General features: G+C 39.0%; 2 protein-coding genes across 2 annotated transcripts in view; one reads left to right on the top strand and one right to left on the bottom strand.

The window, feature by feature from the left end:
- Nucleotides 1-1,132: 1,132 nt before the first annotated feature.
- On the bottom strand, nt 1,133-9,024 carry LOC113059425 (tripartite motif-containing protein 16-like). Its single transcript, XM_026227910.1, has 6 exons — nt 8,408-9,024; nt 4,289-4,384; nt 3,976-4,209; nt 2,700-2,859; nt 2,512-2,559; nt 1,133-2,425 (listed from the first exon to the last, which is right to left on the bottom strand). Exons 1-6 carry the CDS (start codon nt 8,978-8,980, stop codon nt 1,905-1,907), a joined length of 1,632 nt encoding a protein of 543 aa, XP_026083695.1. The 5' UTR covers nt 8,981-9,024; the 3' UTR covers nt 1,133-1,904.
- A 1,701-nt stretch (nt 9,025-10,725) lies between these two features.
- Nucleotides 10,726-21,666, top strand: part of LOC113059691 (immunoglobulin superfamily DCC subclass member 3-like) — a 16,092-nt gene continuing 5,151 nt past the window's right edge. Inside the window, exons 1-6 of the mRNA XM_026228231.1 lie at nt 10,726-10,881; nt 17,458-17,763; nt 17,965-18,109; nt 19,480-19,610; nt 19,685-19,822; nt 20,444-20,602. Of these exons, the coding sequence (XP_026084016.1) occupies nt 10,836-10,881; nt 17,458-17,763; nt 17,965-18,109; nt 19,480-19,610; nt 19,685-19,822; nt 20,444-20,602 (925 nt within the window). The 5' untranslated portion in view covers nt 10,726-10,835. The remainder of the gene's footprint in view (nt 10,882-17,457; nt 17,764-17,964; nt 18,110-19,479; nt 19,611-19,684; nt 19,823-20,443; nt 20,603-21,666) is intronic.

The raw sequence follows: 21,666 nt of genomic DNA, 5'->3' as shown, positions 1-21,666 counted from the left end.
AATGTCAAATGCAGGAATGTTAATCCATGCATTTATGACGTCAAGGTTAGATTATTGTAATGCTTTATTGGGTGGTTGTTCTGCACGCTTGGTAAACAAACTACAGCTAGTCCAAAATGCAGCAGCAAGAGTTCTTACTAGAACCAGGAAGTATGACCATATTAGCCCGGTCCTGTCAACACTGCACTGGCTCCCTATCAAACATCGTATAGATTTTAAAATATTGCTTATTACTTATAAAGCCCTGAATGGTTTAGCACCTCAGTATTTGAATGAGCTCCTTTTACATTATACTCCTCTACGTCCGCTACGTTCTCAAAACTCAGGCAATTTGATAATACCTAGAATATCAAAATCAACTGCGGGCGGCAGATCCTTTTCCTATTTGGCACCTAAACTCTGGAATAACCTACCTAACATTGTTCGGGAGGCAGACACACTCTTGCAGTTTAAATCTAGATTAAAGACCCATCTCTTTAACCTGGCTTACACATAACATACTAATATGCTTTTAATATCCAAATCCATTAAAGGATTTTTAGGCTGCATTAATTAGGTAAACCGGAACCGGAAACACTTCCCATAACACCCGATGTACTTGCTACATCATTAGAAGAATGGCATCTACGCTAATATTAGTCTGTTTCTCTCTTGTTCCGAGGTCACCGTAGCCACCAGATCCAGTCTGTGTCCAGATCAGAGGGTCACTGCAGTCACCCGGATCCAGTACGTATCCAGACCAGATGGTGGATCATCACCTAGAAAGGACCTCTACTGCCCTGAAAGACAGCGGAGACCAGGACAACTAGAGCCCAGATACAGATCCCCTGTAAAGACCTTGTCTCAGAGGAGCACCAGGACAAGACCACAGGAAACAGATCATTCTTCTGCACAATCTGACTTTGCTGCAGCCTGGAATTGAACTACTGGTTTCGTCTGGTCAGAGGAGAACTGACCCCCAACTGAGCCTGGTTTTTCCCAAGGTTTTTTTTCTCCATTCTGTCACCGATGGAGTTTCGGTTCCTTGCCACTGTCGCCTCTGGCTTGCTTAGTTGGGGTCACTTGATTGCAAATAAATGCACAGACACTATTTAAACTGAACAGAGATCACTGAATTCATTGATGAACTGCCTTTTTTTTTTGCAAATTAAAACATTGTATCTTATACAAGGTAAAATATCAATGATGAACTGCCTTTAACTATCATTTTGCATTATTGACACACTGTTTTCCTAATGAATGTTGTTCAGTTGCTTTGACGCAATGTATTTTGTTTAAAAGTGCTATATTAATAAAGGTGACTTGACTTGACTTGACTTTTGAAACTGTGAAATTTTTTAATCGTGGTATACCTCGATACCAGCAATCATCCCATGCCTAACACACACATACACACAATTTCAACAGCTGAACTATAGTAGAATAAATTATTAATAAGCTGTAACCTAAAAATAAAAAAAATAATTACACAGTTCATAATACAGCGACTAGTGACACAAGAACACAAAACACTGGAAAGGGCCGGAGCTCCATAAGGTGAGTGGTGAAATTGATTTGTTGTCTGTGATCATTTGAACTGAAAGGGTATAATGTTAGTAATATTATAAATGCTTGATGTGACAATACATCAACTAAATCAACACAAACAGATGTTAAGAAAAGCACAGAAACACATGGTCCCTCAGGAGGACTCACACACACACACACACACATACTGATCTTACTGTCTATGAGAGGATTTATTACACACATTTATCCTGACGTTATTTCAGTGACTGAAGTTCAGCTGCAGTACTAATGTCTTGAAGAGAAAAGGAGAGACTCTATAACATCCCACTGTTACTGCTTTATCATGCAGCTCAAAGAATTATGGGTAGAATCTGTCATCAGTCTATTCTGATTCCTCAACACAGTTTCACTGATGATCCGGATCCAAACCCAAACCCAGGATAGAGCGGCTGAGTGAATGTGGTCTGGACTGTGTGGATGAGGCTCATTGTGTCAGAGACGCTGTAGAAGGACAGAGTTCCTGCTCTGTGATCCACAAACACTCCTATTCTACTGCTGATGGACTCTACAGGGATAACAGTGTGTATGTTATTGTGCCAGAATGAGTATCTGGAAGGAAAGCAGATCAAACTCCAGGACTGATCATTAGATCCAAATAAGCATTCAACACCTCCCTTCCTGCTGATGCTCTTATATGACACTGATATACGCACACCATAATGTCCACTCCACTCCAGCTCCCAGTAACAGCGTCCGCACACACTCTCTCTACATAACACCTGACGATACACATCAAATCTGTCTGGATGATCAGGATACGGCTGGACTGTGTAAGTGACAGTAATCACTTTGTTGTTCTCAGAAAGACGGAGGTGTTTATTCACTGTGTTCAGATCCAGAGTGAGCTGATGGGAATCTGATGGAGATAAAACACATCAGAAACAGGAATTATACAGGAAGAACATTCAGTGAGTTGTTCTGCTTGTTTTCTTACAGACTTACATTGTAGGAAGTCCTTCCTGGTTCTGGGAACAATGTTGGTGAATGTGACTGTGGAAATCAACAGACATGAACAGCGTGATTCTCATGATCCTGCATCTATTCCTAAGACATTTCTAATATTATGTTCTCCATGATATGAGATGATGATGGACTGGTTTCTGAGAGCAGACGAATCTCCAGGACTTTACCTCTGTCTGAGATCTTCTTGAGCTCCTCTTTGCAGAAATCCTCCAGTTTGTCTCTCAGCTGATGGACAGATTCTCTCAGACCATCAGAAGAGACGAGAGAACTGAAGAGATCATCATTTACGTCTGTAGATTCAGGAGGTGCTGAGAGAGACTGGAAACTCTACAGAAAACAGAAATCAAAACGCATCAGCTCCACACTTCACTCAATTAACCTTCAGGAACATCAGATTTGTGCGGCTCTTGTTGACTTGGCGTAGAAACCACATGACAGTGTCGTGGACAAATGTGGAAGTAGCTTCTCGACAAACTTCAACTAGAAAGAGATGCCGATCTCACTTGTGTTTCACGCCAAAGGTGAGTTGTTTTGATTCGTTATCTTTATAGAAAATGTATGCTATTATAACGATCAACAAGATTAGTATTATGGGGCATACACTACAAACGCGCAAGGATGCGTCTGATCCATAGTCTGATCGCGTCTTTGCATTGACTTTGTATGTAATCTACTCGCACAAATCGTTGAACTCGCGTTAAATCCATGATTTATCTTTCCGTCTGATTGATGGCTGTCAGCAGTTGGGTAGAAGACAACAAATCCCATCATTCCATGCTCCTTCTTAGCGTCATCAAACCATGCGATTGTTATTGTTTTGATAGTGCACCCTCTAGTGGCAGGTCCTACAACCTGTACCTTTAACACTTACACTATATGTGAACTTTCTAGGAAATAGTTTGTATTATAAAACATCTGCCAAGAACACAAATGTCCATCTAACAGGGTTGAGTAGATTTGGTCCGGAAAAGCAGTTCAAAGACTACAATTAGATTGACCATCATTTATAACCTTAGAGACACTGAAACTTCACAAGGACCCTTAAGATACAGTCGGGTTTGTTTTGGTTTCAGTATACTGAAGTATTGCTAATATACAGCCTGACTTCATGTTTGGTGTCTGATTCCGCTGTAATGAATAAATCAGAAGCAAAAAAAAGGTAAAAAGCTCAAATGTTAGTGAAGTTTTGGCACTAGTGGTGATTGGCAGCTAAATATATCTTCCAGAAAAAAGAGCTCAGAGATTACAAAGGGATTTCCAGAGCTAAAACCCATTTGTTAATGGCATCATTAACCCATGGTTAATTGCAAAAGAAGGCGATCAGGTGAGAGTCTGACTGATGATTATATAATAAGACACTCATGAAATGTTTCTCTGTGAGTCTCTGTCACAGCAGGATCTGCTCGAGTCCACTATGATCCTGTTCTTCTAGATCTGTGTTACCTGCAGAAACTGGATGTGATCCTGTGTGTGTGAAAGCTGCTCCAGCTCAGCGTCTCTCCTCCTCAGATCATTGATCTCCTGCTCCAGTCGCTCCAGTCGTTCTTCAGCTGGACTCACTGCAGTCTTTTCCTGATCTCTGATCAGTCGTATCAGCTCAGAGCGGCTTCTCTTAATGGAGCGGATGAGCTCAGTAAAGATCCTCTCACTGTCCTCCACTGCTGTCTGTGCAGAGCGCTGTTAGGACACACAGTGATTCAGCTTCAGTGAGTCTGAACTGAGACGGAGACAAACTTTTCTTCTTCTCCAGACTCACCTTATGAGACTCCACAGTCTCTCTCAGCTGCTGGAGATCTTTCTCTCTCTGCTGGATTCTCTGCTGGAGCATCTTCTGTGACTCCTTCAGCTCCTTCTGCAGTACAAACAGATGATAATGAATGTAAGTTAAAGAGTTTATACAAGTTGAACAGAAACAGCTTCATACTGACAGAATTTCTGTTCTGTAGCAGAGCTTGTATTTTGACTGATGAAAGTATATTTTGTCAACGAACAGTTGAATAGTTCAGTCCATTATTTTATCACACATACACAAATGTCACTTCCTGTTTGTTGTTGGCGCCCGTACTGTGTTTGAGCTCCGTCACTATATTCTTTTTATCGACTATTTTTATCTTAAAAATACATTTTAAACACCATCGTTTCCGTTTATATAACGTGTGAATATATCCTCTATTGTATTCTACAACAAAAACAATCAGAGCGCCTCGTTATTACTAGTTTTATTTTGAGCTCCTGGGTCCGCTTATAGCCGTTAGCATCAGCGGCATGGTTGCTGCTAACTGCGCTTACATTGCTTATACTCTATTCACACACATTACCACTGCTGTACTCACTGTTACTTGCTTTAATGGCGGATGAATGTCTACCTTTGATTGCAGGCGAGGACACCGAATGCAGCTCGAGCTCGAGGCCGTGGGGAAGCAGATTCGCGACCTGGAAGTGAGGCAAGCCCAGCTGAGAGAGCGGAGAGCCGTGCTAGAATCATCCCGGGCTGACGCTAACAAGTTCGGGGTAAGTATACAGCGTGCTGTTAACAGTCCCACCACGTCTACTCCGTGTGTTTCTCTGCACAGGCCCGGTGCACCCAGGATGCGATCTTCCCACATGTCCTTCACTCCGGCGCCGGGACACCACGGACACTGGGTGCATCCACAGCGGAGGACGCGCTGCACGACGGCCGCAGCGTGATCACCTCATTCGAAATACTTCTGCTTAATGTTACACTGTCAGATATGCAAAAGAAATCTAATGTATCTCTTGCTCTGGCTACTGTGTATAGACCACCAGGGCCGTATACAGAATTCCTAAAAGAATTAGAAGATTTCCTCTCAGACCTTCTAGTTACAGTTGATAAGGCTCTTATCATGGGAGATTTTAATATTCACATTGATAATACAAATGATGCATTAGGACTTGCGTTTACTGACTGTTACGATCGTGTACCCAGAGAGACACAGGGAGAGAGAGAGAGATCTAATAGCATATGTCCTTATTCAGGGAAAATCCAAATCATGGTCAAAAAACAAGCAAAACAAACAAACAAAGGAAAGGAACAGGAAAGGGAACTCGGGAAACGAGAGGACTCGGAGGACGAGCAGATTAGGAAGAATCTCAGGGAACGAGAATGCTGGATATATGAAGGGTAAGGACTCCATACAAACAACAGGAAAAGACTGGTATTTAGAGGGCCAGGTAAAATGGGGAAATCAGAGACAAGAGGACCAGGTAGAAATGGGGAAACAGAGACAAGAGAAGTGCAACACAAAACAAGGAGTCCAGGAGGGTGGTGGACCGGCAGAGGATCAGGGGGAGGGACGGAGGGCCAGGTCCTTAGAGGGAAACAGAAAGAAAGACTCAGACCAGAAACCCAGGAAGGAGGTGGACCGGCGGAGGATCAGGGGGAGGGACGGAGGGCCAGGTCCATAGGAGGAAGACCAAGAAGGACATAACGTGAAGGACATAACGTGATTTCCTCCAGGGCGGAGCTAAATACCACCACATCCGTGTGGTCAGAGCAGACGTCCCCCAGGGCGGAGCAGAAGACCACCACATCTGTGCGGCCGAAACAGACGCCCCCCAGGGCGGAGTAGAAGACCACCACATCCGTGCGGCCGAACCAGACGCCCCCAGGGCGGAGCAGAAGACAGGAGAACAAGTCTGGACAAGTCTGAAACAAAGAACATGAACAAGTTATGGGTAGCCTCCGTGGCCGCAACAGGATCAGTCGGGTGCTCAGAGAGTTCGACGGAGACGTGACAAGACTCTGGAAGTTCCGCAGAGGCGAGGAAAGACTCTGATAGATCAGCCGAGACGAGAGGAGACTCTAGTAGTTCAGCAGAGACGTGGAACGACTCTGGTAGTTCAGCAGAGATGTGGAGAGGCTCCAATAGTTCAGCAGAGAAATGACGAGACTCTGGTACTCCCATGGTGTTTCTACTGGGTTCCAGAAGATCAATGCTGACTTGACTCTGCTCATGAAGATTATTGGTGACTTGCATTTGTTCATGAAAATCATTGGTGACTTGTATTTGTTCATGAAGATCACTGGTGACTTGGAATCTCCCATGAAGAACCCCGGTGACAAGACTCGGTCCTTGAAGATCACCGGTGACTGGACTCTGTCCTTGAAGATCACCAGTGACTTGACTCTGTCTTTGAGGATCACCAGTGACTTGACTCTGTCCTTGAAGATCACCAGTGACTTGACTTGACTCTGAAAGGTCAACGGTGACCAGCCTTGACTCTGGAAGGTCAATGGTGACTAGTCCTGACTCTGGAAGGTCAATGGTGACTAGCCTTGACTCTGGAAAGTCCACGGTAACTAGCCCTGACTCTGGAAGGTCAATGGTGACTAGTCCTGACTCTGGAAGGTCAACGGTGACTAACCCTGACTCTAGAAGGTCAACAGTGACTGACCCTGACTCTGGAAAATCAACGGTAACTAGCCCTGACTCTGGAAGGTCAATGGTGACTAGTCCTGACTCTGGAAGGTCGACGGTGACTAACCCTGACTCTGGAGGGTACACGAGCACCTGACCTGACTCTGGAGGGTACACGAACACCTGACTCGACTCTGGAGGGTACACGAGCATCTGACTCGTCTTTGGAGGGTCAACCGGAACTTGACTTAACTCTGGAAATTCAACGGGCACCTGACTCGACTCTGGAAGGTCAACAGGAACTAGCCCTGACTCTGGAAGGTCAATGGTGACTAACCCTGACTCTGGAAGGTCAACGGTGACTAACCCTGACTCTGGAAGGTCAACGGTGACTAACCATGACTCTAGAGGGTCCATGAGCACCTGACTCGACTCTGGAGGGTCCACGAGCACCTGACTCGACTTTGGAGGGTCAACCGGAACCTGACTCAACTCTGGAAAGTCAATGGGCCCCTGACTCGACTCTGGAAGGTCAACAGGAATCTGGTCAACAGGGAAACTAGACAGCGTGACACTGACCTAATAAACTCTTTTGGAGTCAAGCAAAATGTCACCAGACCAATAATTTGTTGTCTGTTTCTGATGCAGAAAAGCTAGTTCATGCATTTATGACCTCTAGACTGGACTATTGTAATGCACTTCTATGTGGTTGTCCTGCTTCTTCAATAAACAAGCTACAGGTAGTCCAAAATGCAGCGGGAAGAGTGCTTACCAGGTCAAGAAAACATGATCATATTACCCCAATTTTACAGTTTCTGCACTGGCTACCTATTAAGTTCCATATCAGTTACAAATTATCATTACTTACCTATAAGGCCCTAAATGGTTTAGCTCCTGCGTACCTAACTAGCCTTCTACCACGCTACAATCCGTCACGCACCCTAAGGTCACAAAACGTTGGACTTTTGGTAGTTCCTAGGATAGCAAAGTCCACTAAAGGAGGTAGAGCTTTTTCACATTTGGCTCCCAAACTCTGGAATAGCCTTCCTGATAATGTTCGGGGTTCAGACACACTCTCTCTGTTTAAATCTAGATTTAAAAAGCATCTCTTTCGCCAAGCTTTCCAATAATGTATCTTAAATTGATTTACACAAGCTCCAGTCTGGATCCAGAACACCTGAGAAGAGAGGATGCTGACCCTCGGAGGACCTCAGATGATGCTAACCCTGAATCAACAACAGAACTAACAAATATTGCTACAAGTGTGACTGAATCATATAATAATTATTAATTATTAATAATGTTCATCATCTGGCTGACTACGACTTGTATACATTTTTCAACAAATCCTGTCATACGTGCACAAACTGACAGTCACCACTTATAAGCTATTACTAAATATTGTAGAAACATAATTTTCTGTAAAGTTGCTTTGTAACGATTTGTATTGTAAAAAGCGCTATACAAATAAACTTGAATTGAAAAAAAAATAATACCTGTTTCTCTGTCCTCTGTGCTGCAGCTGATACAGTGTCATGGTTTTTATGTTCAATAATTGTACACAGCACACATATATATTTCTGATCAGTGCGACAGAAAACTTCAAGGAGCTTGTCATGTTTCTGGCAGATCATCTCCTGCAGTCGTCCAGTGGCTTCTGTCAAATTGTGTCTCTTTCCTCTAAACCAAATCTCATGTTGTTCAAGGTGATTCTGACAGTAAGAGTTCAGACACACCAGACAGGACTTGACAGCTTTGTGGTTTCTTCCAGTACAGACATCACACTGCACATCTACATCTCCAGCATCACAGTCATCAGGACGTTTCCTCTTCTTCAGTTTCTCCACCACTTCAGCCAGCATGGTGTTTCTAGATAAAGCAGGTCTTGGACTGAAAGTCTGTCTGCACTGAGGACAACTGTAGACTCTCTTCTGATCCTCCTGATCCCAGCAGTCTGTAATACAGATCTTACAGTAACTGTGTCCACACTGGATGGTCACTGGATCCTTCAGGAGATCCAGACACACTGGACATGAGAAGTCATCCTGAAAATATCTGGCTTCAGCCATTTTACTTCATAAATACAGACACGAACACACGAGCTCCACTACACTTTCACTTTCACCCTGAACTAATTCCTGTTTCCTGGTTCTGTGTTTGAGTAACGGCGTGCCTGCAAGTTCGTAAATCCCCTGTAGAGTTTAGTTTTGACACATATGACTTATTAAAGTAAACAGTGATAGGGATAGTGACATATAAGCCAAGTGAGATAACCCATACTTGTAATTAGTGTCTGTCTTGACATTGCTCTGAGGTTGGAAACCAGAGGAAAGACTGAAACTCGCCCCCAGTAACTTACAAAACTCCATCCAAATTCTGGACACAAATTGGGGTCCCCTGTTGGAAACCACGTCCATTGTGAGGCTGTGAATGCGAAAAACGTGATCTGCGACAGTGGCTGCTGTTCCCCTAATTTGGGCATTCGCGTTTAGCATTAGCCAGCACTTTAAAATTTGCAGAGATGTTAGGAACTCTGGCTCCCAGTAAAAAGGTAGACTATGGCGAATGGTGTCTCTATTTTTTCGATCCGTACAATAGAATCAACAATAACTAGGTATCTTTCATCAGATTTCTCAGTGGGTACATCACTGAGTGGGGAGAACCTGTTTAATGTTTGATTGGAATGGAAAAGCAGTGTTTTGTTCCACGACTATTACGATTGATGAATGCTTGGAAGACTGCAGGTGAGTTTGAAAGGCCAAGCGGCATAACAAGATATTCAAAGTGCCCTTTGGGGATATTAAATGCAGTCTTACACTCATCCCCCTACCTAATGTGGACCAAATGATAAGCATTGCAAAGATCCAGTTTAGTGAAAACAGACGCTCTCTGCAACCGCTCAAATGCTGGAGACATCAATGGCAAAGGATAGGTATTCTTAACCATCTTTATTTCCTAAAAATAAAAAAAGCAACAGTTTTATTTCCCTGTTGGATTTTAATATTCTTCTAATACTTGGTATTGTGGCCATCTCCTATTCATCTGTTATTCATTAGTTTGGCAAGGCTTCTTGTTGTAGGCCAAGTAGAAGTCATATGTTAATTTCAGTGCAACAATTTGGAAAAGAGAACATTTAATTATGTGAAACGAGCATTAGACTATGTGGGAAAAGCTACTGCACATTGAAATAGATACTGAATGATATTTATTTAATATTAATGCTTAACCCGATTGAACTAAGTTTTTATATTTCATATTTAGCTGCTATTTTGTGCATTTTTTCTTTTACCTCTGGGATACCATTAAAATTATTATTAGTTCAATAATTTACAGTTCTGCCAGTTTTTTTCCTTTGATATTTTAAGTGATTTAATAATTAAAGTTACATTTTGACTGGGAAGTATGCGGACATCTTTTTGTCAGGTCCTGTTGACATGGTGAATCATAATTTTGGGGGTCCATTGATCATGGCTTTTCATACTCATGGTGCACGCTAAACTCATAGTCAACCTTCTCGGAGCTGATTGATCAAAATCAATTTAGATGTTCTGAACCTGAAAAACCCAGTTTCCTATCTCAGGTTAAGTCAACTCAGAGTTGGTTGAACCTCCTTATTTAAACGTGCCCCAACACTTCTCGGTGTGTGGGGGGGGGGGGGGGGGATTGGATTGAGGGGGTAACAACTAAATCATCAGCATTATGTTCTTGTCTCCAGCTGCTCTCTGATTGGCTGGTGATGCTTGGCCCCACCCCCACAGGAGTCTGAGAGCATCAACAGAGCTGCTGATTCTCACACACGCTCAGAGACTCTGATTGGAATAACGTGAGGAATATCTGGAGGAGGAATAAAGCAGCACTGAGGAATATTCGCATTTGATTTGATCTGTCATGAGCTCATAAAACATCATCTGAACAGCAGGAATCATGGAGAAACTCTCAGTGCTGCTGCTGCTGCTCATCACAGTCTCAGGTGAGTTTCAGCTTTTACTCTTTCTCTGCTCAGAAATCCTTCATCTCTGTCAGCAGCAATGCTTTGCTTGTTTTATTGATTGATTTTACTGTATTGATGTTCTGGGAAAATATCAGTATGATAGATCAGAACTAATAACACTTCATGTAATTGATTGTAGTCTCTATTAACGGTCATTAGTTCATCTGATTTGAGAAATTTATATTGATTTGATGTTAGAGTGTTAGTTTATTGTTAACTTCATTCTTACTTATATTTTAGTGCTGCAGCTAACAATGATCTGTTGATTTGTTGTTTAATTAATCAGATTCAAATATTTGTATTTAATTGAGTCGTGTATGCATGTTTGTTTGTGTGTGAGTATATATATATATATATATATATATATATATATATATATATATATATATATGTATGTATGTATGTATGTATGTATGTAATATAATAATATGAAATAAAATAATATAAAATATTCGATACACAATTGTTTTGATTGTTAACTATTTTCCTTTATTGATTTTCATTGATTAGTTGTCTTAACTTATATACATTTCTTTATTATTTTCTTTATGATTTTCTATTCAGCTTTTGCTGAAGTTCATGTTCATGAGAGTGAGACAGACAGACCTGGGACAGACATTGACCCTGACCTTTGACCTGACCCTCATTTTCATATGACTGGGCCTTTAGGGTCGGGGTCAGACTGGGTGGGGGTTCGATTGAGATCTCATTATAAAGGCCGTAATCCTGTGAGGCAGCTGCTGAACACACACACACACATACACACACACACACACACACACTTTCACCGGCCGCACGGGGTCACAAGGTTAATCCAAAAGATCTACACCGTCTATGGTCAAACTCTCTACACACACACACACACACACACACACACACACGCACGTGAGCAGCGACTGATTCATTTTCCTAATTAGCACCAGAGTCTATTCAGCACTGTGGGAACCAGATCAGTTTCATGAATATGATAATTTTTTAGTGGAGACACACACTCTCTCTCTCTCTCTCTCTCTCACATTCACACACACACACACACACACACTCTCTCTCTCTCTCTCTCTCTTTCACATTCACATACACACACACACACTCTCTCTCTCTCTCACATTCACACACTCTCTCTCTCTCTCTCTCTCACATTCACACACTCTCTCTCTCTCTCTCTCTCTCTCTCACACACACACACACACACACACACAAACACACACTCTCTCTCTCTCTCACATTCACACTCTCTCTCTCTCTCTCTCTCTCTCTCTCTCTCTCTCACATTCACACACACTCTCTCTCTCTCTCTCTCTCTCTCTCTCTCTCTCTCTCACACACACACACACAAGCATACATAAGCAGATATAATATGACGTGTTAAGGTTCTAGAATATTACACACAGACTCCAGCAGTGCTAATAGTTCTGATGTCTCACTCTGATGGTCTCATTGATGAGTGTTAATTGAGACGAGCCGCTGTAAGTCTCATTAGATGCTCGATTCTCCCACTGAGAGCCTGAAAGCGTGAAGAATCAGGACAGACTCTATAAAAAGATACACACATTCACTTTATCCTCATTCTAACTCTCAAATCACACAAAATAAATCTGGGCAAAATCACACCAATATTAAAACAGGTGACTCTCACACTGCTTGATGAAATTTTCGAATACTTAAGATTATTTAAAGCTTTTGAAAGAGTCAAAGGCTGCATTTATTTGATCAAAAATACAGTAAAAACTGGAATATTATTACAATTTAAAACATCTGTTTTCTGTGTGGATCTGTATTAAAGTGTAATGTATTTCTGTGATGCTCCGCTGTATTTTCAGCATCATTCCTCCAGTCTCCAGTGTCACATGATCTTCAGAAATCATGAAAAATGATGATTTACTGCTCAAGAAACATTTCTGATTATTATCAATGTTGAACACAATTGTGCTGCACAATATTTCTGTGAAAACCGTGATGCATTTTATTTTTCAGGATTCACAGGTGAACAGAAAGTTCAAAAGAACAGCTTTTATATGTAATAAAAACTATATGTAACTGTATATAACTATATATAAAACTATATAATGTAATGCAACTATAAGGCATGAATATATAAAGATATTATAGCTAAACATTAACTTGAGGATTTTCTGTAAAGCAGCTGTGAAACTATAGTGCTATACAACTAAATTTGACTTGTACACAATACCATCAATACCATATTCATTTATTATGAGATTTGCATGGTACTACCAATATTATACATCAGTAATGCCAGTATTCAATTGTGCGCTATCCTAAAACAATGGTATTTTTGTCGATGGTGTGTTAAGTGATCAGTGTTATTGGATTGAGAGCATCACTAATAGATTCAGCACATTTGACTGTGGCCTGCGACGCCATACGTGTTTCCCTCATAATAAATAAGTGTGTTTCTGTCCTCACGTCACAGAAGAATATTTGACATTCAGATTTGTCCCGTCCGAGCAGCAGATGCCATTAATGGAGTGTTTTGACGTGTTTATTGGCTGCTGAAGTTCACGGCCACTCCAGAGACAATGAAGAAAGAGCGAGGAGGAGCGGCTGATTCTCTCATGACCTTTAGGATCTGAGGTCACAGTGTGCCGGTGGGGGCGGAGCTGCCCTCTGAACCCCGCAGTGTTTACGGCTGAAGATGGGCCGCTATTGTGTGGAGGAGAAAACAGCTGCAGCTTCAGACACTGCAGTCCGCCTCATTTGACTAAGAGACACAAATACTAACGCATTCAAAGAGACACAAACATCTCTTTCTCACACTGAAGCAGTTCTAGACCTGACCTAAGTAAACTTCCTGTATACTGCACACTTTAGTGTTCAACGGTAGTGTGCAGTAAGTGTACTATAATAAAAAAAATTATCATCTATTTGTATGGACATAAATATAGTTATATTTATCGTTGTAGTTATAGTTTTTGTTATTGTTATAGTTTTCAGTATAGTTATCATCTGTTTATGTGGACATTAATATAGTTATATTTATCTTTGTAGTTGTAGTTTTTGTTATAGTTATCACCTGTTTGTTTGGACGCTAATATAGTTATATTTATCGTTATAGTTATGATTATAGTTATTGTTATAGTTTTTGGTACAGTTATCATCTGTTTATGCGGACATTGATATAGTTATATTTATCGTTGTAGATATAGTTTTTGTTATAGTTATCACCTGTTTGTGTGGACATTAATATAGTTATATTTATCGTTATAGTTATGATTATAGTTATTGTTATAGTTTTCGGTATAGTTATCATCTGTTTATGTGGACATTAATATAGTTATATTTATCGTTATAGTTATAGTTTTTGTTATAGTTATCACCTGTTTGTTTGGACGCTAATATAGTTATATTTATCGTTATAGTTATGATTATAGCTATTGTTATAGTTTTCGGTATAGTTATCATCTGTTTATGTGGACATTGATATAGTTATATTTATCGTTGTAGTTATAGTTTTTGTTATAGTTATCACCTGTTTGTTTGGACGCTAATATAGTTATATTTATCGTTATAGTTATGATTATAGTTATTGTTATAGTTTTTGGTACAGTTATCATCTGTTTATGTGGACATTGATATAGTTATATTTATCGTTGTAGTTATAGTTTTTGTTATAGTTATCACCTGTTTGTTTGGATGCTAATATAGTTATATTTATCGTTATAGTTATGATTATAGTTATTGTTATAGTTTTCGTTTGTTATCATAGTTCGTGTCGGTTTGTGTGATGCTAATATATTTATAGTTCTAATTATTGTTGTTGTAGTTAGGATTATAGTTATTGTTATAGTTTTCGGTATATTTATTGTCTGTTTATGTGGACATTAATATAGTTATATTTATTGTTGTAGATATTAGTATAGTAAATGTCATGATTATAGTTATTGATATAGTTGTTGTGTGTTTCTGTGGATGGTAATGTAGTTAAACGTATCGTTATTGTTACGATTATTGTTTTGATTATTGATATTATTTAAGTTTTCATAATAGTTATCTATTTGTGCGGACACTTTTATAGTTATATTTATCGTTATAGTTATGATTATAGCTATTGTTATAGTTTTCGTTAGTTATTATCAATAGGTGTGGTTGCAAGTATGGTTATTGTTATCAAAATACATGTTATAGTTTTTGTCAGTTTATGTGATGCTTATATATTTATTGTTCTAATTATTGTTCTAGTTATGGTTATCGCTGTAGTTTTCGGTATAGTTATCATCCACTTGTTTGGATGCTTAAATAGTTATATTTATCGTTGTAGTTATAGTTTTTGTTATAATTATCACCTGTTTGTGTGGACACTAATATAGTTATATTTATCGTTATAGTTATGATTATAGCTATTGTTATAGTTTTCGGTATAGTTATCATCTGTTTATGTGGACATTGATATAGTTATATTTATCGTTGTAGTTATAGTTTTTGTTATAATTATCACCTGTTTGTGTGGACGCTAATATAGTTATATTTATCGTTATAGTTATGATTATAGCTATTGTTATAGTTTTCGTTAGTTATCATAGTTTGTGTCGGTTTGTGTGATGCTTGTATATTTATAGTTCTAATTATTATTGTTCTAAGTTAGGATTATAATTATTGTTATAGTTTTCGGTATATTTATCGTCTGTTTATGTGGACATTAATATAGTTAATATTTTTTGTTGTAGTTATTATTATAGTTATCGTCATGATTATAGTTATGAATATTGTTATTATTATAGCTAATGTTATAGTTTTCGTTAGTTATATAGTTAGTTAATAGGTGTGGATGCAAGTATGGTTATTGTTATCCTGATTCATGTTATAGTTTTTGTCAGTTTGTGTGATGCTTGTATATTTATTGTTCTAATTTTCGGTACAATTTTCATAGTTTTTCATAGTTATATTTATCGTTGTAGTTATTGTTATAGTTTTTAGTTACCATATGTTTGTGTGGACACCAATATAGTCATCATTATAATTATTATAGATATCGTTATTGTCATATTTATTATTATTGTTCTAGTCATGATAATAGTTATCGTTAAAGTTATTATTATAGTTTCCGTTATACTGTAGTTATTGTCCATTTGTGTGGACACCAATATAGTTATATAGTTATGATTACAGTTTCCTTATAGTTATTGTTATTAGTTATCATTAGTGTTCTTGTGAATGGGCCTTAAATTCCATGAATCCAGCAGGAAGCTGCTCTCTGAGAGTTTGATGGGGGTTGAGTTTGACGGACAGACTGAAGTTCATCTGGTCTGAGGAGACCAGGCTCGTGTTCTGAGGTCAGACGAGCGCTGAGGTACAGGAGTCTGGTTTTTTCGTGCGAGCGCGTTCAAGTTCAAGTGTGACCGGGGTGTTTTGTTGTGTGTTTGGCAGCTGCGAGGGGCGGCGTGCGGCTCTTTGACTGATGCGGTGGCATGGGAAAGTCACCCTCACGAAGCTCCACGGGGCGGAGGAGGGGCAGATGGCTCTTCAGACGGGGCAGGAATGATGGGCCGGGGCAGATCTGGAGGGTGTGTTTGTGGCGGGGTGGGGTGGGGTCGCATTGTATAGCTGTTTTGGGCTAATGGAGGGTTTTGTGTGTGTTTGTGTGAGTGCTTCTGAAAGAGCCATCAATCAGGCGGCCCAAAGTCAAGTTTAAGTTCAGTGGAGATGAATCGCTTTGATTTAAGATGCTCTAAATCCAACCAGCCCTGCCTCCTTCACATCAGCAACTCAAGCACAAGACAAACACCATCTACTGATGCAAGAGTGTGTTTGAGGACTAAATAAACTTTACAATCTTCTTTATGAATGTGAATAATGCAATTCATGGAGTTTAACCTTTTGGAAGGTTTATTTATGTATTTATTTTATTTTTGTCTGTTTTTATGCTTAAAACTAGACCAAATATCTGTCAAGGATACTGATAACTTTCTGAAAATGTACTGGAAATGTTCCATCCCTTTGCAACCTTATCTGATTGCCAACGATTTCTATAACAATAACAGTTACAACAATAACTCTAATGAGACTATAACAAATCTATAAAGATAACAATAACTATATTATCATCCACACTAGCAGTAAGTGTAAGTATCTCTATAACAAAAACTATTTATGCAATTTTATAATTTTTTTTTCTCTCCCAATGGGATAAGAAAATTCAACCTTTGAATTGTTTATTTTTCTTACTTTATTGATAGATATTTTTTGTTTTAATCATAAATTCACTTCATTTTCCAATTTCTCAGAAAACAAAAAAGAGCATTGCTTTTTGCAGTGAATATATTGAATTCAATATGCTGAATTTAAAAATAGTTCATATGCATATCTGATATGATTAATACGCTTTGCTTGTGTATCTTATTCAGTTCTGTATCAGTTTTGCTCCATTATGTTATATCTGATGTGATATGAGTGTTTCCCTTCATCAGGTTTCATCATCCGTCGTGATACATCGTCATCCTTACCATTTTCATGAATCGTTCGTAAGCATCAGTTCATCTCAGATTACTCCGACGGTTTAATTTCTCGTCATCACACCCTCTTGCTGACATCCTGCAGGTTTGGCCAGAGCTTCAGAGTTGGCCTTCATCAAAGAACCTAGTGATGTCATCGCGGTGAGGGACCGCCCCCTCATGCTGGACTGTCAGGTAGAGGGGGAGGGGCCTATCACCATCACCTGGCGGCGGAATGGCGTTCCCGTTCCTCTGGGAGCCAGAGCAGCTGTGCTGGATAACGGGACGCTCCTAATCCGAAACCTCCAGAAACGACGTGATGGTGATGAGAGTGATGCGGGCGAGTACGACTGTGCGGCGCAGAACCGATATGGCCTGCTCATCAGCCGCAAAGCACATGTGCAGCTGGCCTGTGAGTGACACAAACACCCTTCAGAAAGAAAAAGCTCTCTAATATCTCTTTAGGAGAAACAGACATGGACAAAGTTGATAAACCTTTTTAAACCAGCCTAATGTGGTTTGCTGGTGGTTGGAGAGGGATGAAGGGTCTGTGCTTGATGTGGTTCGAGCATCTGTATCACTCATGTGATGTGAAATCTGTCTTCCCTCTTAGCACTGCCCAAGTTCCACACACATCCAGAATCCATGAGTGTGGACGAGGGTGGCGTCGCTCGATTTCACTGCGCCGTCAGCGGGGTCCCAGAGGCCAACATCACCTGGGAAAGAAACAGAACAGCTCTCAATGCTGAAGATAACAGGTACACGAATAAAGCCTGAAACAAACACAACAGTATGTTAAATATGTTGAACAGGAATGAACATTTAAGTGTTGAAATCTGCTTTTACTTATGTGCAAATGTTTTTTCTCAAAGCCAGAAACCAACTCTGGATTATCGTTTAAGGCCTGTTCACATGATAACTGTAATGATAAACAATAACTATAATGATGAATAATAACTATAATGAAACTCTAAACATAATTTTAATGATGATCATAATAATGAAAAGTAGAACAATAAATATAACAATATAACTATATGATAAACAAAATAATCTATAACGATAACAATAATGATGACGATAACTAACTATAACGATTACAATGATAAATATAATAACTATAAATATAACGATAATAGTAACTATAACAATAACAATATTTATAATGATTATGGTAGCTAACTATAAACAGCAATAAAGACAACAATACTGAAAACTAACCATAATAATGATAAAAACTGTAACAATAACGATAATAATAATAATTGCGATAACTAACTATAATGATAATGATTATAACAATAACTGTATAATAGCTATAACTATAGTGATAATTATAATGATGATGTTAACTATAAAGCTAACTATAATAACATAACTATAACGATATAACTATATAAATATAACGATAATTATAATCGTAACTATAACAATAGCAATATTTATAATGATTATGATAGCTAACTACAACCAACAATAAAGAAAAGCAATAACGATAACTAACTATAATGATGATTATAACTATAACAATAACAATGATTTCAATAACTATAACAATTAAAATAACAATAACTTTAACTATAATGAAAATAGTATAATGATAACTGTAATGATAGCTACAACAATAACGATAACTATAATGATATAATGATAGCTACAACAATAACGATAACTATAATGGTAACTATAATGACGATAACTATAAAAACGATAACTATAACGATAATCAATGATAACTAAAACAATAACAATAACTAACAATTTTTTTCGTAACTATAACTATATCTACAATAAAATTAATAGCTATAACACTAACTATATTTATAACTATAATGACAAGAATGTTAACATTAATTGAACTGAATTAATTTTAACTATAATGATAGCTGTTTTAGTGTCTACCCCAGTGGATGATAACGTTCATGTCTATTTGTTAATAAGATGAAAACAATCGCTCTGACAGTGATTCCATTGATATCGTTCCTCTGTGTCGTTATAGTCTGATTTTTTTTTTAGTTTATGCTTCTAGTAAGTGATTTTGGTGTTAATGTGGCGTATGTGTGTGTGTGTGTGTGTGTGTGTGTGTGTGTGTGTGTGTGTGTGTATGTGTGTGTGTGTGTGTGTTCAGGTACACTCTCCTGCCCAACGGTATCCTACACATCACAGGTGTGCGCCAGGCTGACAGTGGCAGCTACCGATGCGTCGCTAAAAACATCGCAAACACTCGCTACAGTCACGAGGCCCAGCTGTCAGTCACAGGTAGAGCTGAGACCTGATGATACGATCCAAACCGCTGAGCATCTCTGAATGACCTGCATCTGTCTCTGTCTCAGTCGCAGCTAATCGTCTCTATAAGGAGCCGGTGATTCTCTCTGGGCCGCAGAATCTCACTCTGAACGTTCACCAGACCGCGATCCTGGAGTGCATCGCCACCGGAAACCCACGGCCCATCGTGTCCTGGAGCAGGCTGGGTAAAAACCTCATAATGCGAGATAAAATAATAAAAACAACTCAATATATCTCATTTCTGTTCATCCACTCAACAGCTGTTTGTTGTCTTTGAAGAACTATAATGTTAGCTATTTATAACGGTACAATAACTATAATTATAATAACGGTAGCTATAAGAACTATAGCAATAACAATAATTACTATAATAATATCAATATAAAAACGATAACTATATCGATAATGCTAATTACTGAAATCATAACAATTATGATAACTATATCAACAATAATTATGATAATGACAATTACTCTGATGTGAACCTTAACTATCAATAACGATAATTACTATTTATGATAAAAATAACTATTTTGATGACTATATCAATAACGCTAATTACTAAAACGATAACTATATCAACAATGACAATTATTATAATGATAATTACTGTAATTTGAACAATAACTTTATCGATAACGATAATTACTATAATGATAACAATAATGATAACTATATGAATATTATTATAACGACATAGCATAGCACGAGTGATAGCTATAACAACAATTACTATTACTATATATATATTACTATTATATTACTATAATAATAACAATTATTATATAACTATATATGTTTGTCAGACGGTCGCTCCATCGGCGTGGAGGGCATCCAGGTGTTGGGCACAGGTAACCTCATCATCTCAGACGTGTCTCTGCAGCACTCGGGTGTGTACGTCTGCTCTGCTAACCGACCCGGAACCAGGATGAGGAGAACCGCGCTGGGACGACTGGTGGTGCAGGGTACAACACACACACACACACACACACACACACACACCATCACACGAGTCCAACCTGGGCTCCAGTTCAGTTTAGAGTAAACGAAGCACTGCACTTTCTGTTACACAGGAACTGACTATCATTAGCTAACCAGAGACTAGGCTTATTCTCTATTAGAGCAGTGGAGCAGTGTTTGACTGTGACAAAGGGCTTCGACTGTGACCTCTGACCCCCTACCCCAGGTCACCTCTATCCTCATTAGCATATGGGAGGGGCTTGTAGATGGTTTGGTTTGAGCAGCAGCTGCGATACAGACACACACATGACGGCCAGATGGAGAGACACACACACAAGCAGACGAATGTTAGTGTGTGCTTTATCAAAATCATCTTTTGACATTTCATATTTCACATGGATAAAAGACAAAAAATGCACACATACCCCACAGGAAGTGAAAGAACTAAAGCCTCACACTGACACTTGAGATCACATGGAACTAAAGTGTGTGTGTGTGTGTGTGTGTGTGTGTGTGTGTGTAAAACACTTATAATAAAGCTTTTTAAATGTATTTTACAGCTCTGTAAAGTAATTTGTAATCACTTTAATGAGGGGCCTGAAATGAATTAATGTTAGATAACTGTATGACTCTATAAACTTGAAATGAAGAAAACTTGGTTTCCTTCAGTTCTGCTTTGTATTAGACACATTTTTTTTTTTTTTTTTTTTTTTTTGCTGCTTTAAAACAATGTGTATTGTGAAAAGCACTATACGAATAAGAATATTGTTGAATATTTTAGTGTTTTACAGCACGGTGGAGAATTTTACAGTATTGTGTTGGAGTGGGACAGAGGGATGGATAATAGAAGAAAGCCAGGGGGAGGGGGAGGAGTTATTGTGTTTGAATGATGGATCACCTCTGACCTGTGACCTGTGACCTCATTTCAGCAGGCCTGCAGGAGATGATGTGTGTGTGTGTGTGTGTGTGTGTGTGTGTGGGGGGGGGGGGGTTCTAGATCGATGGACCAGAGAGATTTTAGGACAAAAACACAGAAGCAGCTGGAATTTACTATTTATAAAAGAGAAAC

This window comes from Carassius auratus, chromosome 41, assembly GCF_003368295.1.
Source record: "Carassius auratus strain Wakin chromosome 41, ASM336829v1, whole genome shotgun sequence".
Classification (NCBI taxonomy): domain Eukaryota; kingdom Metazoa; phylum Chordata; class Actinopteri; order Cypriniformes; family Cyprinidae; genus Carassius; species Carassius auratus.
The sequence above is the reverse complement of the archived record's forward strand: the minus strand, read 5'-3'. Positions and strand labels throughout refer to the sequence as shown.

Coding starts and splice junctions, on each gene's coding strand:
- LOC113059425 (XM_026227910.1), bottom strand. CDS start 8,980: ATGGCTGAAGCCAGATATTTTCAGGATGACTTCTCATGTCCAGTGTGT. Junction 4,385..8,407: donor CACAGAGGACAGAGAAACAG/GTATTATTTTTT, acceptor TTTGTACTGCAG/AAGGAGCTGAAGGAGTCACA. Junction 2,860..3,975: donor ATCACATCCAGTTTCTGCAG/GTAACACAGATC, acceptor TGTTTTCTGTAG/AGTTTCCAGTCTCTCTCAGC.